Source organism: Pelecanus crispus, chromosome 7 (assembly GCF_030463565.1).
Source record: "Pelecanus crispus isolate bPelCri1 chromosome 7, bPelCri1.pri, whole genome shotgun sequence".
NCBI lineage: Eukaryota > Metazoa > Chordata > Aves > Pelecaniformes > Pelecanidae > Pelecanus > Pelecanus crispus.
Window position 1 is genome coordinate 1,468,966 of NC_134649.1, and position 18,835 is coordinate 1,487,800.

The 18,835-nt window shown below is 59.9% G+C and overlaps 1 protein-coding gene across 22 annotated transcripts in view; it reads left to right on the forward strand.

The window, feature by feature from the left end:
- Nucleotides 1-17,586, forward strand: part of TLE3 (TLE family member 3, transcriptional corepressor) — a 29,991-nt gene extending 12,405 nt beyond the window's left edge. For 4 of the 22 annotated variants that reach the window (XM_075714222.1, XM_075714227.1, XM_075714236.1 and 1 more), the window contains 14 exons: nucleotides 6,138-6,342; nucleotides 7,700-7,716; nucleotides 10,293-10,412; nucleotides 10,604-10,654; nucleotides 10,820-10,975; nucleotides 11,129-11,261; nucleotides 11,635-11,816; nucleotides 12,750-12,826; nucleotides 13,026-13,275; nucleotides 13,918-14,165; nucleotides 15,112-15,259; nucleotides 16,535-16,685; nucleotides 17,106-17,182; nucleotides 17,429-17,586. In XM_075714222.1, the coding sequence (XP_075570337.1) occupies nucleotides 6,138-6,342; nucleotides 7,700-7,716; nucleotides 10,293-10,412; nucleotides 10,604-10,654; nucleotides 10,820-10,975; nucleotides 11,129-11,261; nucleotides 11,635-11,816; nucleotides 12,750-12,826; nucleotides 13,026-13,275; nucleotides 13,918-14,165; nucleotides 15,112-15,259; nucleotides 16,535-16,685; nucleotides 17,106-17,182; nucleotides 17,429-17,536 (1,923 nt within the window). In that variant the 3' untranslated portion in view covers nucleotides 17,537-17,586. Of the gene's footprint in view, nucleotides 1-6,137; nucleotides 6,384-7,699; nucleotides 7,717-10,292; nucleotides 10,413-10,603; nucleotides 10,655-10,819; nucleotides 11,045-11,128; nucleotides 11,280-11,634; nucleotides 11,832-12,749; nucleotides 12,827-13,025; nucleotides 13,276-13,917; nucleotides 14,166-15,111; nucleotides 15,260-16,534; nucleotides 16,686-17,105; nucleotides 17,183-17,428 lie in introns of all 22 variants that reach the window. The other 18 variants (XM_075714230.1, XM_075714237.1, XM_075714238.1 and 15 more) reach the window with 13 other exon arrangements.
- The last annotated feature ends 1,249 nt before the right edge of the window (nucleotides 17,587-18,835 follow it).

Genomic DNA, 18,835 nt, shown 5'->3' on the forward strand with positions numbered 1-18,835 from the left:
GGCAGCTCCAGGCAGATATTGGAATTCAATTAAGGTAAATGAGCGGGGCCCGTGACCCCCATTTTCAAGGTAATTGCTTCCTCGGATCAGAGCGAGCGTCGTCCTGTGATTAAGCAGCCAGACGTTTAATCGCTTTGCCTGACGAACTTTGAGGAGGCAGGAGTTCTCGGAGAGCCGTGGAGCCGATCCGGGCGAGCGCTGGGGCGGGACGGGCAGCGGGGAGCATCTGCTCCGGGGCGGCTGCTGGCCAGGAGGGTGGCGAGCGATGCCCGCGTGCTCTGACGGCTCGAAGAGGAGGGCAGCGCGCGTCTTCCCGGGATTTGCCGCGCGCTCCGGGCAGGCGCGGCGGAGCCGGTTTGGGTCGCGGGTCCGTGCTGCTCGGCGCCTGCTGCACCTGCTCCCGTGCGCCCTTGCCCCGAGACGGGAAACCGAGAGGGGTTTGGGGTTTTGCTTTTTCCCCAGCAAACGGAATTTCTCCCCTCTGTGCGCGCGCAGGGGTTTGTTATCGTAGGGTTGCTCGTGTGGGGCGGATCGCTTGCGTTTTCTTCGTCTCTTGGGCAGCGCGCTGGGGCGTGCACGGACGCGTACCCCGTGTCCCCCGGGGACGGGCCACCGACGTGGGTGGGATGGGTGGCTCCGCTGTCCCCTGCCGTGCCTTGCAGCAGGAGAAGGTGACTCCGTTTATAAACGGCGCCAGCATCTCGGTGCAGGTGCCGCAAACAAAAAAATTGACGCGCACAAAATAACGCACCAAATCATTAAAACTTTTTTTTTAATTCTTCCCCCTTTTGAGGTCAAGAACTGTTAATTTTATGCATCTAGGCCATTGTCTCACAGTTCCTCTGCTTCAGGCTTCTGTGAAATTGAGCCCTTGATTTGGTTATAGCTCTGGAAATGATTAGACTACTTTACTAAATTTAACGCAAGTGGTGAACTTAAGTGGTGAACCATTAAATCGGTTAACAAAGGCATGAAGCATGATGTACATAATCCAATTAAAAACACTCTACATACAAGACATTCCTTGCCAGCCTTTCTCATAAATTGTAACCTCCTTCATATCTTAACCATATTTGTCTGGCGCATGCCGAGGGACCCCAGAAGGAAAACGTCTCTGTGTCTGCGCATCTCCAACCGGCTCCTCCCGCCGGGCACAGGCTTTGGTGACGCCGATGTCCCCGCTGTCACCGGGGCTGGCTTTGCACCGCCTTTGTCCCCAGCCCCTTGCTGCAGGTTTTGTCCGGGGCTCTGCAGGGACCTCGGTCCACTTTGGGGTCCTGCCAGCAGATGAGAAGCCCCACCGCAGCATCCCGAGCGCCTCTGAGCTTGCTCTTCCACTTGGGTGCATTGGGGAGGCATCAGGAGGGTCCCCGGCCCCCAAAGGCTGCCCCAAGTCCTCGCACGTGCCGCCTTGCGTGCACAGCTTTGTCGGGCGGGACCGTGGTCCCACTCGGAGGCGAGCGCCCCGTCTTGCCCCTGCTGCTGGCTGAGGCGTGGGGCACCCACCTGGGGCGGCTGGCTGTGGGCGCAGGGGTGGTTTTTTGGGTGATGAAGGTGGCCGAAGAACTCCTGCAGCTTGCCCTTCCAGGGGCTGTTTGCAACAACCCCCCGCATGATGTGTTTTTTATAAAGCACCTTTTTCAGGGAAGGGAATAAGGGGCAGGGGAGGGGAGGTGGGCTTTTCAGCAGAGAAGATGCCGAGCGAGCGGCATGGCTGAGCTCTGCTGCATCCCTCTGCGCCGCGGAGTCCCGGGTGGGTTTTATCCTCTTCCGTGGAGCCTCCGGGACGTGATTCCCGAGCGCCGCGCAGGAGGGACGCGGAGCGACGCGGCCGGGGAGGACGGCAGAAGCGGCCGCGGGGAGCTGCGAGCAGGGCTGGGGGACCCTCCAGCGCCATGCACTGGGCTCGTCATCTTCTTGCCACGGGAGCGAGCTGGCCGGAGCCTGGCTCCTTCCAGCGGTGCCGGGATGGAGGTCTGCAGCCCCAGGATGAGATCTGCGCTATCCCATGGATGGGCGGGCAGCCCAGCCCCAACGCCGGACGGAGCGACGAGGCTTCAAACCAGCGCTGCCCGGCGAGGAGACTTTCCAAATGGATGCTGTTCGCCAGTTCCTGCCTTGCCAAAAGGGGAGAAAACCGCCTTGAAACGTTATCTCGGGGCGCAGCGGGATGTTCTGTCTTGACATTCGCTTCCACGCCCCTGCGCTGGAGCGGGGCTGCTGCAGGGCAGCTCAGACCCCCCGGGGCTGATCCCCCGCAGCTCACCGAGCCGTTGGATGGATGTATTTGCCGACAGCTTGAAAAAAAAAACAAAAAAAGGAAGAAACCAGCAGTTTTCTGCTCTGCTGGAGGGTGAGGCTCAGGGTGGTGATTCTTCCTGCCTTCCCCGCTCTGCCCCAACTGGGTGCTGCCGCGTTTGCTGGCGGTGGAGCTCCCTTGTCTGCAGCCCCCGTCGACATTGCGGGGCTGGAATGTTGCTGCGTGGATCCAGGGTACCCGTGGGACCGTGCATCCCGCTTCTCTGGGGCTCCTGTGGGGAGCTGTCACCCCGGGGTGGAAAGCTCCTGGGAGAAGCATTGCGCAGCGTGGATATTTCTGCCCGCCGTGGAAGCTGGAGGTTGCTGAGGGGGAAGCATCGGATCTCCGCGCATCCCAGCCCCGCAGGGACGGGCGCTGCTGGAAAAGCTTGCGGGAGAGGAGCCTACCGTGCTGGAAAAGCATCGTGGCCGTTCTCCAGGGTGATGCTCCGATACGTAATGGCCAGCTCTGCCTCTCGTTTGAATGGGTGGAAATCACGCGGCGCTGGGGCTGTAAAGAGCCTCAGTGATTTCAGCGAGAGCCAAGGCTCTGTTCCTCTCGCTTTGCCGGAGGGATCGTTCTCGGTACGCGCGCATGGCGAGGAGGCAGGGCCCGTGCTCTGTGCCGGCGCGGTGCTGGCACCATCCGGCAAAGCCCCTGGGGCTGGGGACCCCCCCGTGAGCCGTGCTGCTCCCCTCGCCCGGCCAGCGAGGGCTCCTCGCGTGCGCCGGTTTGCCGCCGCCGCCTCAACCGGGGGTCCTGAGGATGCTCCCCCATCTCCGCCCCGTGCACGGAGCGGCCCGGCAGACGCCGAAAGCTCCGGCTTTTGAGGACGCGGTGATTTATGCTTTTCCTATAACAGCACTGCAGAGGCCTAATTGCCTTCTCAGTTTGGCTTCTGCCACAGCTGAGACCTCTGCGCTGCCCGGAAGAAGCGGCGTTTTGAGATAATGCATCTCCTCTGCCTGAAAGCGCAGCTACTGCCTTTCAGGTCTGACTCCGGCTTGCGTCCCGGCTGGGGATTTCCCTCTCCCCTCGCGCAAAGCTTAAAAACCAGAGCCTGGCAGGTGTGCGTCGCCCACCCCCTTTTCCTGCACCTAGCTCTGCTCCGGGCAGCAAGAGGCTGCTCGCTCCTGCTGAGCCCGTCAGCATGTGACAGCAAGTCACCCCTTCCTGCTACCCCCAAAAATAGGCCCTTTAGTCAGGAGGTGGGTGGAACTGGTGCTTCCCCTGAAGGCACGGCCTCAGCGCAGGGGTTTTTCCGAAAAGTTGCATCCTGGCTCCTGCAGCCGGGCTGCGGGGGGGTTTGCAGGGTGCGCCGAGGGGTGCGGGGCGTGCAGCCTGCCCTCGAGCTCGCCGGGGCCGCGGGTCTGCACGCGTGGCCGTGCAGCGGAGCTGCTCGCCGCACCCCGGGCACGCGGGGGGCTGCGGGCTGGAGGGCACCGAGGGCAGGCGGCCAGCTTGGCAAGCGCAGCTCCCACGCGCGACGGGGCCGAGCTGCGCCCCGTGCGGAGCTGGGTGCGGGGCCCCCCGGGTTAAACCCGCTTCTCCTGCTTTCCCGGCGTGTTTTGCGGGCTGCGTCGCGGTGACTGGCGCTGCTCCGTCGGGCTGTGCCGGGGTGTCACCCGCCCCGCTCCTGCTAAGCTGCGCTGGGGTCACCCCAACACCCACCACCCACCAGAGCGTGAGCCGGTTTGGGGGTGCGTCCCCTTGCAGCGCTGGGGAGGATGCACTGGAAATTTCCTTAATCTAAGCGTTGGAAATGTAGGGTTCCCCGTACTTGGGAGGTATTTTTGGTGTGTTCCTGTTGCGATTTGGGCGTGCGTGGCAGGAGCCCCTCGCGCCCTGGCTGTCGTGGTGCAGGGCTGGGACCGAGCCCCTTTGAGCCTTGCGGGAAGGGCGCTCTCCTGCTTTCCGTGCGTGCCCCTCGGGCTGCCCCGCGCAGGGGTGCGGGATCCTCCTCCGTGCATAGCCCGGCTTGCCGGAAAGCTGCCCGGTCTGGGGACCGCTTCTGCCGTGCTTGGCAGCACCGGGGAGGGAGAGAAACTGATCCCAGCTGGTTGCGGGGACCCGGGGGAGGCGTGGGGGGATCTGCTGCCGTTCGGGTTTCCCCCCCCGAGCCTGTGATTCCCGCTGGAGGCCAGTTGCCCAAATGCAGCTTTCACCGGTAGCTAATTGGGTGCTGCTCGAAGCGGCCGTGGGTGCAGGCAGGAGGGTTGGAAATGCAAGCGCCGGCTCCGAGACCCTCCTGGCTGGACCGCGGCCGCGCTTGGGCGGGAGGAGCCGCAGGGGGGGTGGCCTGGGGCTCTTGGAAGGGGCACTGCTGAGGACAGACTGTTGGGCGATAGCAACTCAGATTTTAGCGTGTTTTCTTCCAGTTTGCATTTAAAATACAATCATCGAATCGTGTAGGTTGGAAAAGACCTTTAAGATCACTCAGTCCAACCATTAACCTACACTGTCAAGCCCACCACTAAACCAATTAAGGGGAGAGGAATAATTTCATGTTTCCTGGCTTGGTGCTTGGATTATTTTTAATGAAAGTAAAACTAGGAATCACTAAGGTTGGAAAGGCCCTCTAAGATCATCAGTCCAACCATCAACCCAACACCCCCATGCCCACTAAACCATGTCCCCAAGTGCCACCTCTGCCCGTTTTTTGAACCCCTCCAGGGATGGGGACTCCCCCACCTCTCTGGGCAGCCTGTTCCAATGCTTGACCACTCTTTCTATGGAGAAATTTTTCCTAATATCCAACCTAAACCTCCCCTGACACAGCTTGAGGCCATTTCCTCTTGTCCTATCGCTTGTTCCTTGGGAGAAGAGCCCAACACCCCCTCCCTACCCCCTGTCAGGCAGCTGCAGAGCGATCAGGTCTCCTTCTCTAGGAAGAAATAGAAAGAATAGAAACGTTTGCAAGAATAGAAAGAATAGATGCATTTGGTTTTCCCTTCCTCCCCCGCCCCAAAGCTGTAGTTCAGCTTTTTCCAGCTAAAAACAAGCAGGCAATTCCCACAGCTGGATGCGTGCGTGCTGGGACGGCCGGGGCTCGAGGCTCCCCAAAACCCCCGGGGGGGCTGTGCACGGTCCCGGCCAGGCTGCAGCCGCCTGTGTGCATGCGGGGGGCTGCGGGTGGTGATGCCCGGCCCTGTGGCTGCGGGCGAGGGTGCGCCCATGTTTTGGCAGAGGATGCCCAGCCGCCGTCGGAGGGGGACAGGAGCAGCAGAGCGGCAGGATGGGGCGTAGGCACTGCGCGGGCCGTTTTCTTCTCACCATCAGGTGCCTTAAAGTTGGTCCTGAGCGAATAAGCAAAACTTTTCCTTTCTGAGGCGGCCTGCGAGGATGCTGGATGCTTGAGTTTTCTTTTCTCTGATCTGGTTTGGCAGCTGGCATGCCAGCCAGAGCCACTTTCTGCGTCCTGGGTGGTATTTCTTTCTTTTTTTTTTTTTTTTTTTTTTTTGTTTTTTTGCTTAGTACCTACCAAAAAGTAAAACCAGCCAAGTCTGCAGTAATGACGTGAATTGCCTCGAATTAAAGACGACTCCCGCAGTCTGGCCCGGGTTGCGTGTGCCACGCACGCGCTCGTGCTGCCCGGCCGCGTTCGGCCCCCGGGGCCGTGCACGGGGCTCCCTCCGTCCCTCCTGCTAACGCGGCTTCTCCTTCCAGGCAGCCGAGCGGGGCAGCTCCCGGGGCATCACCTCGCTGCCCTGCCAGCGTGCCGCCGGCCGTGCCCCTTCCCGGCGCTGCTCCTGCCGCCACGCCGCCGCTCGATGCCTCCACGTCCCCTCCCCGCTCCCGCTGTCCCCCCCTCCCCGCCTCACTGGTGGTTTCATTGCAGCAGCAGCAGCTCCAGGCCCAGCACCTCTCCCATGCCGCCCACGGGCCCCCGGTCCAGCTGCCGCCGCACCCCTCGGGCCTCCAGCCGCCGGGCATCCCGCCGGTCACCGGCAGCAGCTCGGGGCTGCTGGCTCTCGGCGCCCTGGGGAGCCAGGCCCACCTCGCCGTCAAGGATGAGAAAAACCATCACGACCTGGACCACAGAGGTGAGAGCGAAGGGGCTGGGCGGCTGCGGTCCCCGGGGGCCGCTCGCCGCTGCGTCCCCCCGGGCTGGCGGTGCCCTGGTCCAGGCGTGGCTCTGCTCCCGCCGCCCCATCCCTCAGGGAAGCGGGCGTCAGGGCTTCCCTTTTTAGGGATGCTTCCCTTTTTAGGGATGCGGCTTCCCCTAAAACGATGCTCGAGCCCTTGAGCTCAGCCTGGGCGGCCAAGGGAGGTGCCGCCGCTCTTGCGGCAATTCCCAGCGGCAGCTTCCAGGCCATCCCAAAGCGTTTCTTGTTCGCTGAGGTCAGGATGCTCCTTGGGAGCAGCTCGGGGGCGGTGGGGTTTTTGAGGTGGCAGGGGAGGAGGGGACCTGCCTCCAGACTGCTCCTCACTTTGCTCGTTTAGGGCAGGGAAGGCAGCTTGCCCCAAGAAGCGACACCGGCGGGTTGGGCTCTGTCGGGTTGATTTGCTCGTGGGTTTGAGTCCTTGCGGGCTTTGCTGGAGCCTGGCTGCAGATCCTGCATCCCTGTTCAGCCATGCCTTCATGGGGAAGCAGCCTTCCTCCTCCTCTCCATCGCTGTCAGAGGCTTTCGACGGTCTGGAAACCAGCAATATTCACTAGTAAATTTGTTTGTTCTTATTATTAGCAACAAGACGCTCTTGTTAGAAGAAAAAAAATGATGCATGAGTTTGGTTGCAAACCAACAGTGTTGAAGATTTTTCCTCGCAAATCCCCCTGCCCATTAACACGCGAAGATCTGAGATTTTCCCCCAAAATACGCCCGTTTGCAGGGCAGTTGTCTGACAGCCTCACGAAGGTGTTGGGCTCTTCTGCTGGTGGATTTAGGGCGTTTTTCTTCCCTCTGAGAGCCAGTGAGAAAAAAATATTGGTAGCCATTGCCCACTTAGGTTCACTTTTCTGCATGGATTCAAATTACCGGGAGATCCCGGGGAAAACGGGGCAGTTTGTGTACAAATCCACGGCCGAACCGCATCCCGCGGGTGCGGCTGCAGAGACGGGCGGCCGGGACCTTCTCCTGGGTTTGTGACTTGGGGTGCAAGAGCCTTAGGCTGATGCCGTTCCTTTTGCATCTCAGGGCATTTCCCCTTTCCTCTGCGTGTTTTGCCAAATAAATCGCCTCATCAAAAAGAAAGGGGGAGCTGGATGGGCGAGGGATGTGAATTTTAAAGCAAAGCTGAAGAGAGCCCAGATAGGTTTTGAGTTAAGGCAGGAGGCCGTGCAATGAGGATCTTCTAGATTTTTTTTTTTCCCGCTGTTTTAAGACTTATTCTAACTTGCTTTATTTTTCTGTCTTTCCTTCTGGCTGCGACCTCACCTCTGATGCCGTCTTCTTCTAAAAGAGCGAGACTCAAGTGCAGTAAGTCCCATGAACCTCCTCTTTTTTATTTTTCTCAGTTTCTGGTGGCTGCATGTTTTTGTTCTATCGTTTTAAAAAACAGGCTTGTGGGTGTGAGCTCCAGGGATGTCTTTTGTACAGGTCCTGTTTATTAAAAAAAAAAAAAAGCAAGGGGGGGGAAAAAAAACCCAAACCCATCCTGGCTGGAAGAGCTGCTGGGCTGTCGGCCGTGCCGGGGCGAGCGGAGCCGCCTTCTCCGGGCCGGTGATGAGATTTGGTTTAAATCTTTTTGATTGCCGCAGAGCTTGGAGATTCGGTTTCAATTGACTAAGCCCGGTGAATGAGCGCAGTCAAGTCCGCGCCGCTAAAAATCCTTTGGCGATTAGGAAAGCTATTTTATTCCTGATCACTCTTCTATTATCTTGGGTCATCTAATCTGTCGGGATGGGTTTGGCTATTACGCTGTGTTAAGTAGGACTTGGAAGGTCAAGCAGTTAACTAACCAGCTAAATAACCGTGGTGGAGGGCAACCGTCACCTCCAGCACGGCTGCTTTTTATTTGCGTCCCTGCTGTCTCGGTGTTAATAGCAGCGGTTTGGTTCTTGTTTTGGCTGGGTGCAATGCCTGAGCACGGGTGGAGAAGCGGTGAATGCGGGTTTTTTTGGTGGGCAGAGGCTGGTGGGAGCTTGGTGGGGGGCTGCCCTCCCCATGGGGGGGCTGAGCCCGTGCCCCCCGTCCCCGGGGCGCACAATGCCGCCGTCTCGGTGGAAAAAACTGGCAGGACAAAGCCCGGCTGAGCCGCGGCTTTGCAGCGATTTCCTGCCATCCCCGAGCCCACAAATGGGCCTTTTGAGAGCCGGGGGCGGATGGGAAGAAAAGTGCCATTTAAGGGGGGAGAGGGGAATTGGGCATCATTAACCTGCTCCGTCGGTGGGGAGGGGGCCGTCGGAGCCGGGAAGGTTCCCGGTCTATAAAATAAAATACGGGGTATTCCCCGCGGAGGTTTAATGCGCACGATAATCAGAGTTAGTCATTCATATTTTCCTAGCCTTGCCTGCGCAATAAAAAATATTTAGTTTCTTGGCGGCGGGCCAGCGGCAGGCTGAATGGATCGATGCCTCTAAATGCTTGACATGATTCTCTGGTAGCTGCGAGGTTTTTCAGCATGACTGCCTGAGAAGAAAGACCCCGGTGTTATCCAAAGCTGCTTATTGGGTACCGAGGAGAAACATGAACTGCTTTAGTTCTCCCTTTCAGCCGGGAAAGAAAGGCAGGCAGAGGAGCTTAGGAACATTTCTGCTTAGCAGGGGTGGCCGGCTCTGCTACCAGGCACGAAATGACGGTGATTTCTCTTGCCGCTCAGAGAAACTAATTGCGGGGCCGTGCCGCAGGGCGACGCGGGGCCGGGCTTGCTCCGGCGCTCTCCAGGCATTTTTCTGCTGCCATTTTCGCTCCCAGCCCAATCCCGGCGTGCGAGGGGCTTTCCTGGGAACGCTGGCGTCTCCTGGGCTTTGCCGCTTGAAGCGGGCACGGAAAGCTCCCCCCCCCGAGCAGAGCTGCGCCGCGGGGCGCTGGCCTCCGCCGCTCCCGGTGACGTGGATTTTTTTCCAAACGGTTTTGGATGCCCTTTGGCTCTGCAGAGCTCGGCTGCGGGGGTGAAGCGGTTTCTTTGCTCCCCTAATGAACGCTTGGGGTGAGACCCCGGCTCTGCTGATGCTGGAGGAAGCACCCGTGGGCTCTCGTGGGTGCCAGCCCTCCTGAAAAGCCCTTCCCCTGCCCAGGGCCAGGGCAAAGCTCCTCGAGGGGGTCAGAGGGTGATGGAGATGGGGCTGGTGCTCCTCAAGGGGGTCAGAGGGTGATGGAGATGGGGCTGGTGCTCCCCGAGGGGGTGAGGGGGTGATGGAGATGGGGCTGGTGCTCCCCGAGGGGGTGAGGGGGTGATGGAGATGGGGCTGGTGCTCCCCGAGGGGGTGAGGGGGTGATGGAGATGGGGCTGGTGCTCCTCAAGGGGGTCAGAGGGTGATGGAGATGGGGCTGGTGCTCTCTGTGGGGGTGAGGGGGTGATGGAGATGGGGCTGGTGCTCTCTGAGGGGGTGATGGAGATGGGGCTGGTTTAGGGGATCCCAGCTTTTCCCCTCTGCATTGCCCGGTACCTGCCAGTGGATCCCAGCTGGGAGCTGCAGTAATTGCACGCCGCTTCCTCCCAGGGTTTGCCTTTTCAAACAACAACCGGCTCCTCCCTTTTTTTTATTTTTTTTCTTTTTCCCGCTGTGCTTTTGCAGTAAACCGGCTCGGGTGCCCACCAGCAGCCTTGCTGGAACGGGGCAGCGTCCCCGGTGCTCGGAGCGATGCTCGGCGCAGTGGTGGCCGTCCTCCGTCCCTGGCTCCCTAGCGTGGTGGGGCCGAGGGGTCTCCTCCCACTGCTGGGGTCTCCCCCCACTGCTGGGGTCTCACGTTGGGGTCTCACGGTCTAGGGCAGGGCTGGATTTCGGGCTCGGTGCTGGCGGGAGGGTTGCTTGCGGCAGCTTCTAAGCTGCTGCTCGCCAAGTCCCGTTTCCTTCTTGTTTCCAACATAAAAGTTTCGTCTGTTATTGCAGAATAATTCCGTTTCGCCCTCGGAAAGCCTGAGAGCCAGCGAGAAGCACCGGAGCTCCACGGACTACAGCATTGACTCCAAGAAGCGGAAAGCGGAGGAGAAGGACAGCATGAGCCGATATGTGAGTGGCAGGGACGGTCTGCGGCCGCGGCAGGACTTTGGGTGGAAAAAAGTAGATTTTGGGTTAAACTTTCCGAATGCGGTGTGGGTGACCTGTGTCGTGCCGCTATGGGGGTTTGGCTCCCTGGGGGGCTGCCCCCCGCCCCAGGGTTTGGCGGCTCTCCGCGGGATGTAACTCGCTTTGTGTTTTAGGACAGCGATGGTGACAAGAGCGATGACCTGGTGGTCGACGTCTCCAACGAGGTGAGCCGTGGGGGTCTTTCGGCGGGTCCGCTCCTCTCCCCGCGGCACAGTAGGGGTTTGGGGGGTGAGGGGACCCCTGGCACTGGCCCAATTCCTGCCTGAAAGAGGATTCGGAGGGAGCCATCCCCGCTGCTGGGGCTGCCAACGCTTTCTCCTGTCTCGCAGGACCCTGTGACCCCCCGGGTCAGCCCAGCCCACTCCCCCCCGGAGAACGGCATAGACAAAGCCCGCGGGCTGAAGAAGGGGGACGCGCCAAACAGCCCGGCCTCGGTCGCCTCCTCCAGCAGCACTCCCTCCTCCAAGACTAAAGACCTGGGCCACGTACGTCCTTCGTTCTGCTGGGGGGATCGGGCCCCACCAGCCGCGGGTGCTCGCTGGGTCTGGGGGCTTGCTCAGCAGGGGCTGTGGGCGTGGGTGGTTGAACCTCAACCTTAATTTTTTTTTTTTTTTTTTAAAAATCCCTTCTCAATCCAGAATGACAAATCGTCAACGCCCGGGCTCAAATCAAACACTCCGACGCCGAGGAATGACGCTCCGACCCCGGGGACCAGCAGCACCCCGGGGCTGCGGCCGATGCCCGGCAAGCCGACCGGCATGGACCCCCTGGGTGGGTACCAGTCCCCCGGTGCCCCCTCTCTGCTGCTGTCCCCAGCACAGGGCGGGGGGGTCAGGCTTATTGGGGACCTAATTCCAGGTCAGGTTGGACGGGGCTGTGAGCACCCTGGTCTGGTTAAAGCTGTCCCTGCTCGCTGCAGGGGTTGGGCTGGATGAGCTCTAAGGGTCCCTTCCAACCCAAAGCATTCCATGATTCTGTGATTCTAATCCAGCTCAGGACAGGGCTGCCAGCAGCGCAGGGGGTCTCCGTGCCGGAGATGGGATGAGGAGGGAGGTCCAGCCATTGCATTTCTCCCTCTGGGGCGAGGAGGGGGCTGGATGCTGTCGGGCTCCATCCCCTGACCGCGTCCCCAACCCTCCCGCAGCCTCGGCCCTGCGGACGCCCATCTCCATCGCGGGCTCCTACGCGGCTCCCTTCGCCATGATGGGGCACCACGAGATGAACGGCTCGCTCACCAGCCCCGGCGCCTACGCGGGGCTCCACAACATTCCCCCGCAGATGAGCGCCGCCGCTGCCGCCGCCGCCGCCTATGGCCGGTCGCCAATGGTGAGCTTTGGAGCTGTACGTAGCACTTTTAGCTCCTTTTCTCGCTCCCGGCGGGGTGGTGGGTGTGGGGAGGGTCTGGGGGGGTGTAGTGGCGGGGTTTCCCTGTATCGTCTGTGAAAGTGGGGCTCCTCGCCGGCTGCCTTTTGAATCGGCGCCGTCGAAGGGGTTTGGGCATGGAGATGCGTCCCCGTGGGGTGATGCGCGTGTGCTGCCGCGTTGGGGTTTATCCTTCCCCCTGCATGTGGGAAGCACCCGCTCTGCAGCCCCCTTCCCCTTACTCTTGCTAAACACTCAGTCGTACGCTTTAAGGCAAAATAGAGGCAAAACAAGAAGCAAAAACGCTGCCATTAATGCAGAGATGGGGGTTTCTGCAGCCGGGGTGCTGGGCACAGCTTGGCTGCTCCTGTCTCTGGGTGCACGCATGTACCCTGCCCTTTTTACTCTGAGATCAGTCAAGAGAGTGGTCCGCAGACCCCCGAGGCCTGTGGCAAACCTCTGAAGCGTGCATGCAAGGGCTACAAGGAGAGAAAGTCTTCTCTTAGATGACTTAAATTCATCAAGTAACAGCCTGCTAGTTGAAAAACATCTGAGCTAGCGTTTCTGACCAGTAAGTGGGAAATCCCTGTTCCCTCCACGTGTCCTTGGGTCCAACAAAGGGCAACTGTTGCAGAAGAACAGCACGGGGAGGGTGAGCATGTCCCGCGGGGAGGGTGAGCATGTCCCGTGCTGGTCCTTGCAGACCAGAAACCTTTGGCCAGTTCCCCAGTCCTTCCCCTTTCTGCCGGGGGAAAAATAACGATGAGCTATTGAGCAGCAAGGGAAAAGAGGGAGCTGCTGACTGCCCCCATGCCTGCCCGGGCTCGCGGATGGGAAGGCGTTTGCTTGTGTGCCCAGCTCGTGCCTGGCCTTACCCGCGTGTGTGTCTCTTGGCAGGTTGGTTTCGACCCGCACCCACCCATGAGAGCCCCCGGCCTGCCCTCGAGCCTGGCGTCCATCCCCGGCGGGAAGCCGTAAGCCCCTCTTGGTCTCTTTGTGCACCGGGTGGGGATGAGCGTGCCCGGGAGGGAGATGAGCGTGGGGCTTCACCCGGGGCTGGTGATCTGGCACGATCCGGCAGCCGGGTTGCAATGCCACCTGACCCCCTTACGCCGGGTTCACCGCAAACCTCTGCCTCCGGGGCTGACCCCCCCGTTTGCCTTCCCCTGGCAGAGCCTACTCCTTCCACGTGAGTGCCGACGGGCAGATGCAGCCGGTCCCCTTTCCCCACGACGCTCTGGCGGGTCCCGGCATCCCGCGGCACGCCCGGCAGATCAACACGCTGAGCCATGGGGAAGTGGTGTGCGCCGTCACCATCAGCAACCCCACCAGGCATGTCTACACCGGGGGCAAGGGGTGCGTGAAGATCTGGGACATCAGCCAGCCGGGCAGCAAGAGCCCCATCTCCCAGCTGGACTGCCTGGTAAGGGAGCTGGGAGCATCCCTGATGTGTGCAGGAGCTTGGAGCATCCCTGACGCGGGAGCTTGGAGCATCCCTGCGTCATGCGGGAGCTTGGAGCATCCCTGCGTCATGCGGGAGCTTGGAGCATCCCTGATGCATGCGGGAGCTTGGAGCATCCCTGATGCATGCGGGAGCTTGGAGCATCCCTGATGCATGCGGGAGCTTGGAGCATCCCTGATGCATGCGGGAGCTTGGAGCATCCCTGATGCATGCGGGAGCGTGGAGCATTCCTGATGCATGCGGGAGCGTGGAGCATTCCTGATGTATGCGGGAGCTTGGAGCATCCCTGCCTTGCGTGGGAGCTTGGAGCATCCATGATGCATGAGCTTGGAGCATCCCTGCCTCACGTGGGAGCTTGGAGCATCCATGATGCATGAGCTTGGAGCATCCCTGCCGCGTGCGGGAGCTTGGAGCATCCCTGCCGCGTGCGGGAGCTTGGAGCATCCCTGATGCGGGAGCCTGGAGCATCCCTGCTGCGTGTGCAAGCGAGCAAGCCACAGCGGATCGCTCCTGGTCCCCAAGCATGTGTCCCCCCTGCTCTCCCCCACCTTTAACGCGGTGAATCGCTCATCATCCTCCTGCTAACGTCTCTTCCCCCTCCAGAACAGGGATAACTACATCCGCTCCTGCAAACTCCTCCCCGACGGCCGTACGCTGATTGTGGGAGGGGAGGCGAGCACGCTCACCATCTGGGACCTGGCTTCCCCCACGCCCCGCATCAAGGCTGAGCTGACCTCCTCTGCCCCCGCCTGCTACGCCCTGGCCATCAGCCCCGATGCCAAAGTCTGCTTCTCCTGCTGCAGCGACGGCAACATCGCCGTCTGGGACCTGCACAACCAGACGCTCGTCAGGTGAGCCAGCCTCGGCACCCGCCCGCGCCAGGAGGGCTGGGAGCACCGGGGCTTGCTCTTCTCCGTAATTGGGGTCTTTCTGACTGTGTTTTGGCCTGAGGATCTTGGGGATGGCAAGCATCCTGGCTTGTGTCAGGAATGGTGTGGGCAGCAGGAGCAGGGCAGGGATCGTCCCCCTGTGCTCGGCGCTGGGGAGGCCGCACCTGGAATGCTGTGTCCAGTTTTGGGCCCCTCGGCACAAGGAGGACATTGGGGTGCTGGAGCGTGTCCAGAGAAGGGCAGCGGAGCTGGGGCAGGGTCTGGAGCACAGGGCTGGTGGGGAGCGGCTGAGGGAGCTGGGGGTGTTCAGCCTGGAGAAGAGGAGGCTGAGGGGAGACCTGATCGCTCTGCAGCTCCTGGCAGGAGGGGGCAGGGAGGGGGGTCGGGCTCTTCTCCCAAGGAACAGCAATAGGACGAGAGGAAATGGGCTCAAGCTGCGCCAGGGGAGGTTTAGGTTGGAAATTAGGAAAAATTTCTTTATGGAAAGGGTGGTCAAGCATTGGAACAGGCTGCCCAGAGAGGTGGTGGAGTCCCCATCCCTGGAAGCGTTCAACAAACGGGCAGAGGTGGCACTTGGGGACATGGTTCAGTCTGGTCTACCCTTGATTGGTTTAGTGTGGACTTGGCAGTGTAGGTTAATGGTTGGACTGGGTGATCTTAAAGGGCTTTTCCAACCTAAATGATTCTATGATTCTAAGAACGCTATCTTGTGGTGCTTTGTCTGTAAGTGAGCTCGGCTGGGCTGGCGCACCTTGGCAAAGGACGCTCCCCGGATAGATTTCCAGGCGTGCTTGGTGCCGGGAAGCCTCGTAAACGCAGCCTGAGCTCCGGCTCCCTTGAAGCAACCTATGTGCTTTTTGCTAGTGTTCCCCCGTGAAGATTTGTCTGTCTTTTTTGTTGCTTGAAGGCAATTCCAAGGCCACACAGACGGTGCCAGCTGCATAGATATCTCGCACGACGGTACGAAGTTGTGGACGGGGGGTCTGGACAACACGGTGCGCTCCTGGGACCTGCGGGAAGGGAGGCAGCTCCAGCAGCACGACTTCACCTCCCAGGTAAGCACAGGGTGCCCTCGGCCCCGGGAGGGAGGAATGTCCTGGCCTCGTTGTACAGCTCCTCGTAGAGACGCTGCGCAGGGGTTTATCCCTCCACGGAAAGCGGGGCAGCCCGCTAAGCGGCTGGCTTGCGCGTAGCCGTGGGCTCTTCCTGCTGGGAAAGTGGCCGGTTAGCTCCGTGCATGGCTGTCCCTGCTGCTTTAGCTGTAACCCGGGAACGTTCGAGGCAGTAAGAGCCACGGGGCTCCCCTGGCTCTTGTCTCCGCTTCTCTTTCATCGCTTTTTCATCTGCTGCAAGATGAGGCTGTCGTTAAGAAAGCAGCGCTTGCCTAGGGATGCCCGTGGGCGTTACAGGCTGGCGCTGGGTGCCCCGCGGGTGGGATGGCTGCAGGGCTCGGGTACCAGACGCCTCCTGCAAACCCTCCCAGAGCCCTTGTCCAGAGGGGCAAAGCTGGGACCTCCTGTCCTCTTGGCAAGCGCAGCAGCCTCCGCGGGGCTGGAGCCGCCCCGGCGTTGGCAGGTCTCGTGCGGCCGCTCCAAACGTGTGGACGTGCCTCTCCCAAATCCCGCTGCACCTCTTCAGGGCTGGCCAGCGACCTCCAGCCATGCCGCAGGGCTGGTGAAGCTGGAGTTGCCTGATCAGGGTCCAGAAAGGCAGGGGCACTGGTGCCGGGGACTGCGTGCTGCGTTAGTGCCGGGCGTTGCGGAGCCGGGCATCCAGAAGCCGTGCCGTCGTGGTTTCCAGCCCACGAGTAGCCATGGCTTAGAGCTTATTTAGTCTCGCTGCCTTCCACGCCGAGTTTTCCTCTTCTGGAGGGTGCCAGGAAGGTGGTTTCTGTCCGAAGACAGAGGTGCTGTCCCTGGAAGAGGCTGCGTTTCGGCCGGGATGCCTCAGCCAGGGCAAGAGCCGGGGCTCTGCTGCTGCAGGGGCGGACGCCGTCTGCCAGCTCCCGGCTTTCCCGTGCCCGCATTTCAGCGGCTGAGGACACTCGGTGATTTAAGAGGACCGGGCTGCGCCCTTCCCTGCCAGTCGGGCTGTTTGTCTTCGGGATTGCTGGCCTCGCTGCCAGCGCCGCGGGCAAAGCCGTCGCGTTTCTAAAATCACCAACGGGATCAGCCCCAGCTCGGCTCGTGCCCGGGCGATCCGGGTCTCTCCCCAATGGGAATCGCCGGGGATGCGGCGGTGGCTGGTGCCCGCTCGGGCAGGGGGCTGCAGGCGGAGCTGGTGGGTGCAAACCCCCCCGGCTCTGAGCACCCCTCTGCACCCCTCTGCAGATCTTCTCGCTGGGGTACTGCCCGACAGGCGAGTGGCTCGCGGTGGGCATGGAGAGCAGCAACGTGGAAGTGCTGCACCACACGAAACCCGACAAGTACCAGCTGCACCTCCACGAGAGCTGCGTCCTCTCCCTCAAATTCGCCTACTGCGGTAAGCGGCTCCGGCGCTAAGCTCCGACTCCTTCGGGGACGCGCACGAGGACCGCGGCAAGCAGGGAGGATGCGCGGCACGGTGGCGGGGGGGGCTGAGCGCAGAAGCTTCCAGCAGGATCCGTCCCGGAGACGGTGCCGTTGGGGGATTAACCCCGCAAAGCCATCCCAGGCGGGGTTGCGAATTGCCGCGTTGCGTGGCGGGAGGTGAACCGACCTCCCCTGCGTGCGTCCTGTGGGGAGCGGGGCTGGGGCGAGCGCCTCTGGAAAACCTCCAGGTTTGTCCAGTTTCTCCAAAATCTCCAGTTTCCGAGGGTAAACAGCCAGAAGCGCCCGGGGGGCAGGGAGAGGGTGGCTTCAGTGCCGGCCGCGGGGCGGGGGGTGAGGTTTCGGCTGCTGATGCCGCATTTCCCGGCCGCAGGTAAATGGTTTGTGAGTACTGGAAAAGACAACCTGCTCAACGCCTGGAGGACGCCCTACGGAGCGAGCATCTTCCAGGTAGGAGGCTGGCTTCCCGGGCAGGGCCTGGACCCCGCTTTTGGCATCATCCTGGGGCGGGGAATCCTTTCGGGGTGGTGGGATGCGGTACCCAGCGCGCGGGATGCGGTACCCAGCGCGCGGGATGCGGTGCTGCCGCCGGCGCGGATGCTGCTCGGTGAAACGCGGCTGCGGCAGCCTTGTCGGGAAACAAACTGATGGGTTGTCGTTTTTTTTTTCTTTTTTCCTCCCTCCTCCTTTTTCCAGTCCAAGGAATCCTCGTCCGTCTTAAGTTGTGACATTTCAGCGGATGACAAGTACATCGTCACGGGCTCTGGTGACAAGAAGGCCACAGTCTACGAGGTCATCTACTAACCACGGATTTTATAGCAGGGCTGGCAACTCCCGGCACCGGCGGTGGCAGGACTCGGGCGGCCGGCGGGGAGCGGCCGGGGGCTCGGGGGGGCTGCCGTGGGGTGGCCCCCGGGGCTCGGCCAGGGACCGGCACGCTCAGGCTGGGCTCTGCCTCGAGGGCTCGGCATACAATACAACACGGATTTATTTGGAGGTCTGCAAATATGGCACACATTGAAGCCCTAAACAAATTTTTGTTTGGTTTTAGGGTTTTGGGTTTTATTTTGGAAAAAAAAAAGAATTTTTTTTTTTTTTTTTGGTTTTCTGGTTCTTTCCGTCTGCGCTTTGGTGGCACTATAAAGGACTTATTTTTTATTGTGACTTTTTTTTCTTTTTTGTGCATCCTGCATAAGACTTGTGAAAAATGTAAATAACGGACTAGTAAATAGCATTGGAAGGGTGGGGGACCCCTCCCGGTACACTAGTTGTGTATTTTTCGTCTGCTGTAATTGTATTCCACTGATGGTTTTGGTGGTGGCAATTTTTTTTTTTTTTTTTTTTTTTTTTTTCCTTCCTTACCCCCTCCAACCCCCCCGAAGCGTCCGTCGGGACGTGACTTTGCCGTGCAGCGTGTAACCAGGCTCAGCAAAGATGTCCACTGGTGAAAGTTGTTCCTACTGTCGTACCCGTGCGTTGTTCGGTGTGTTAGTGATGGTGGGACGCTGCTGGGACCGCAGGGGACTCGCTCGGATCCTCAGCTACTGACGGGACATCAGCAACACAATCACCTTTTTTTTTTTTTTTTTTTTTTTTTATATATGGATTTTTTTTTTTTTTTTTTTTTTTGTGCTCGTATGTTTGAAGAAAAGGGGAAGCCCACGCTGCGGGATCGTCTGCGCAAGCCCTTCTTGGTCTTCGGACAGAAGCAATGAGGAGTGATTTCAAAGAAAGCATAGTAAATTCAGCTCAGGGAGCCACGAAAGATAATAGCAACTTATGTGTTTTGTATTCAAATGAAAGTAAAGAATTAGAATTGATAACCTTTAAAATACAGTTTTTTTAAAAGCAAAGTTTACTAACAAGTAGGGTTTGTGTGTGGTGGGGGGAAAGGGCTGGCTTTGGTAGGGTCCTGTGGGCTATATGGTCTTGTGTCTTCTGGTATATAGGTTCCGATGAAGCAACCCCCCTCCCCGCACAGGCCTGCGTTTCAGCATTTTGTACTAAAGGGTTAAAAAAAAAAAAAAAAAAAAAAAAAAAAGACATAACGGGAAATAAAAGTATTTGTGTAGCAGAAGCGCTCACCCTGTATTGTAGCATATG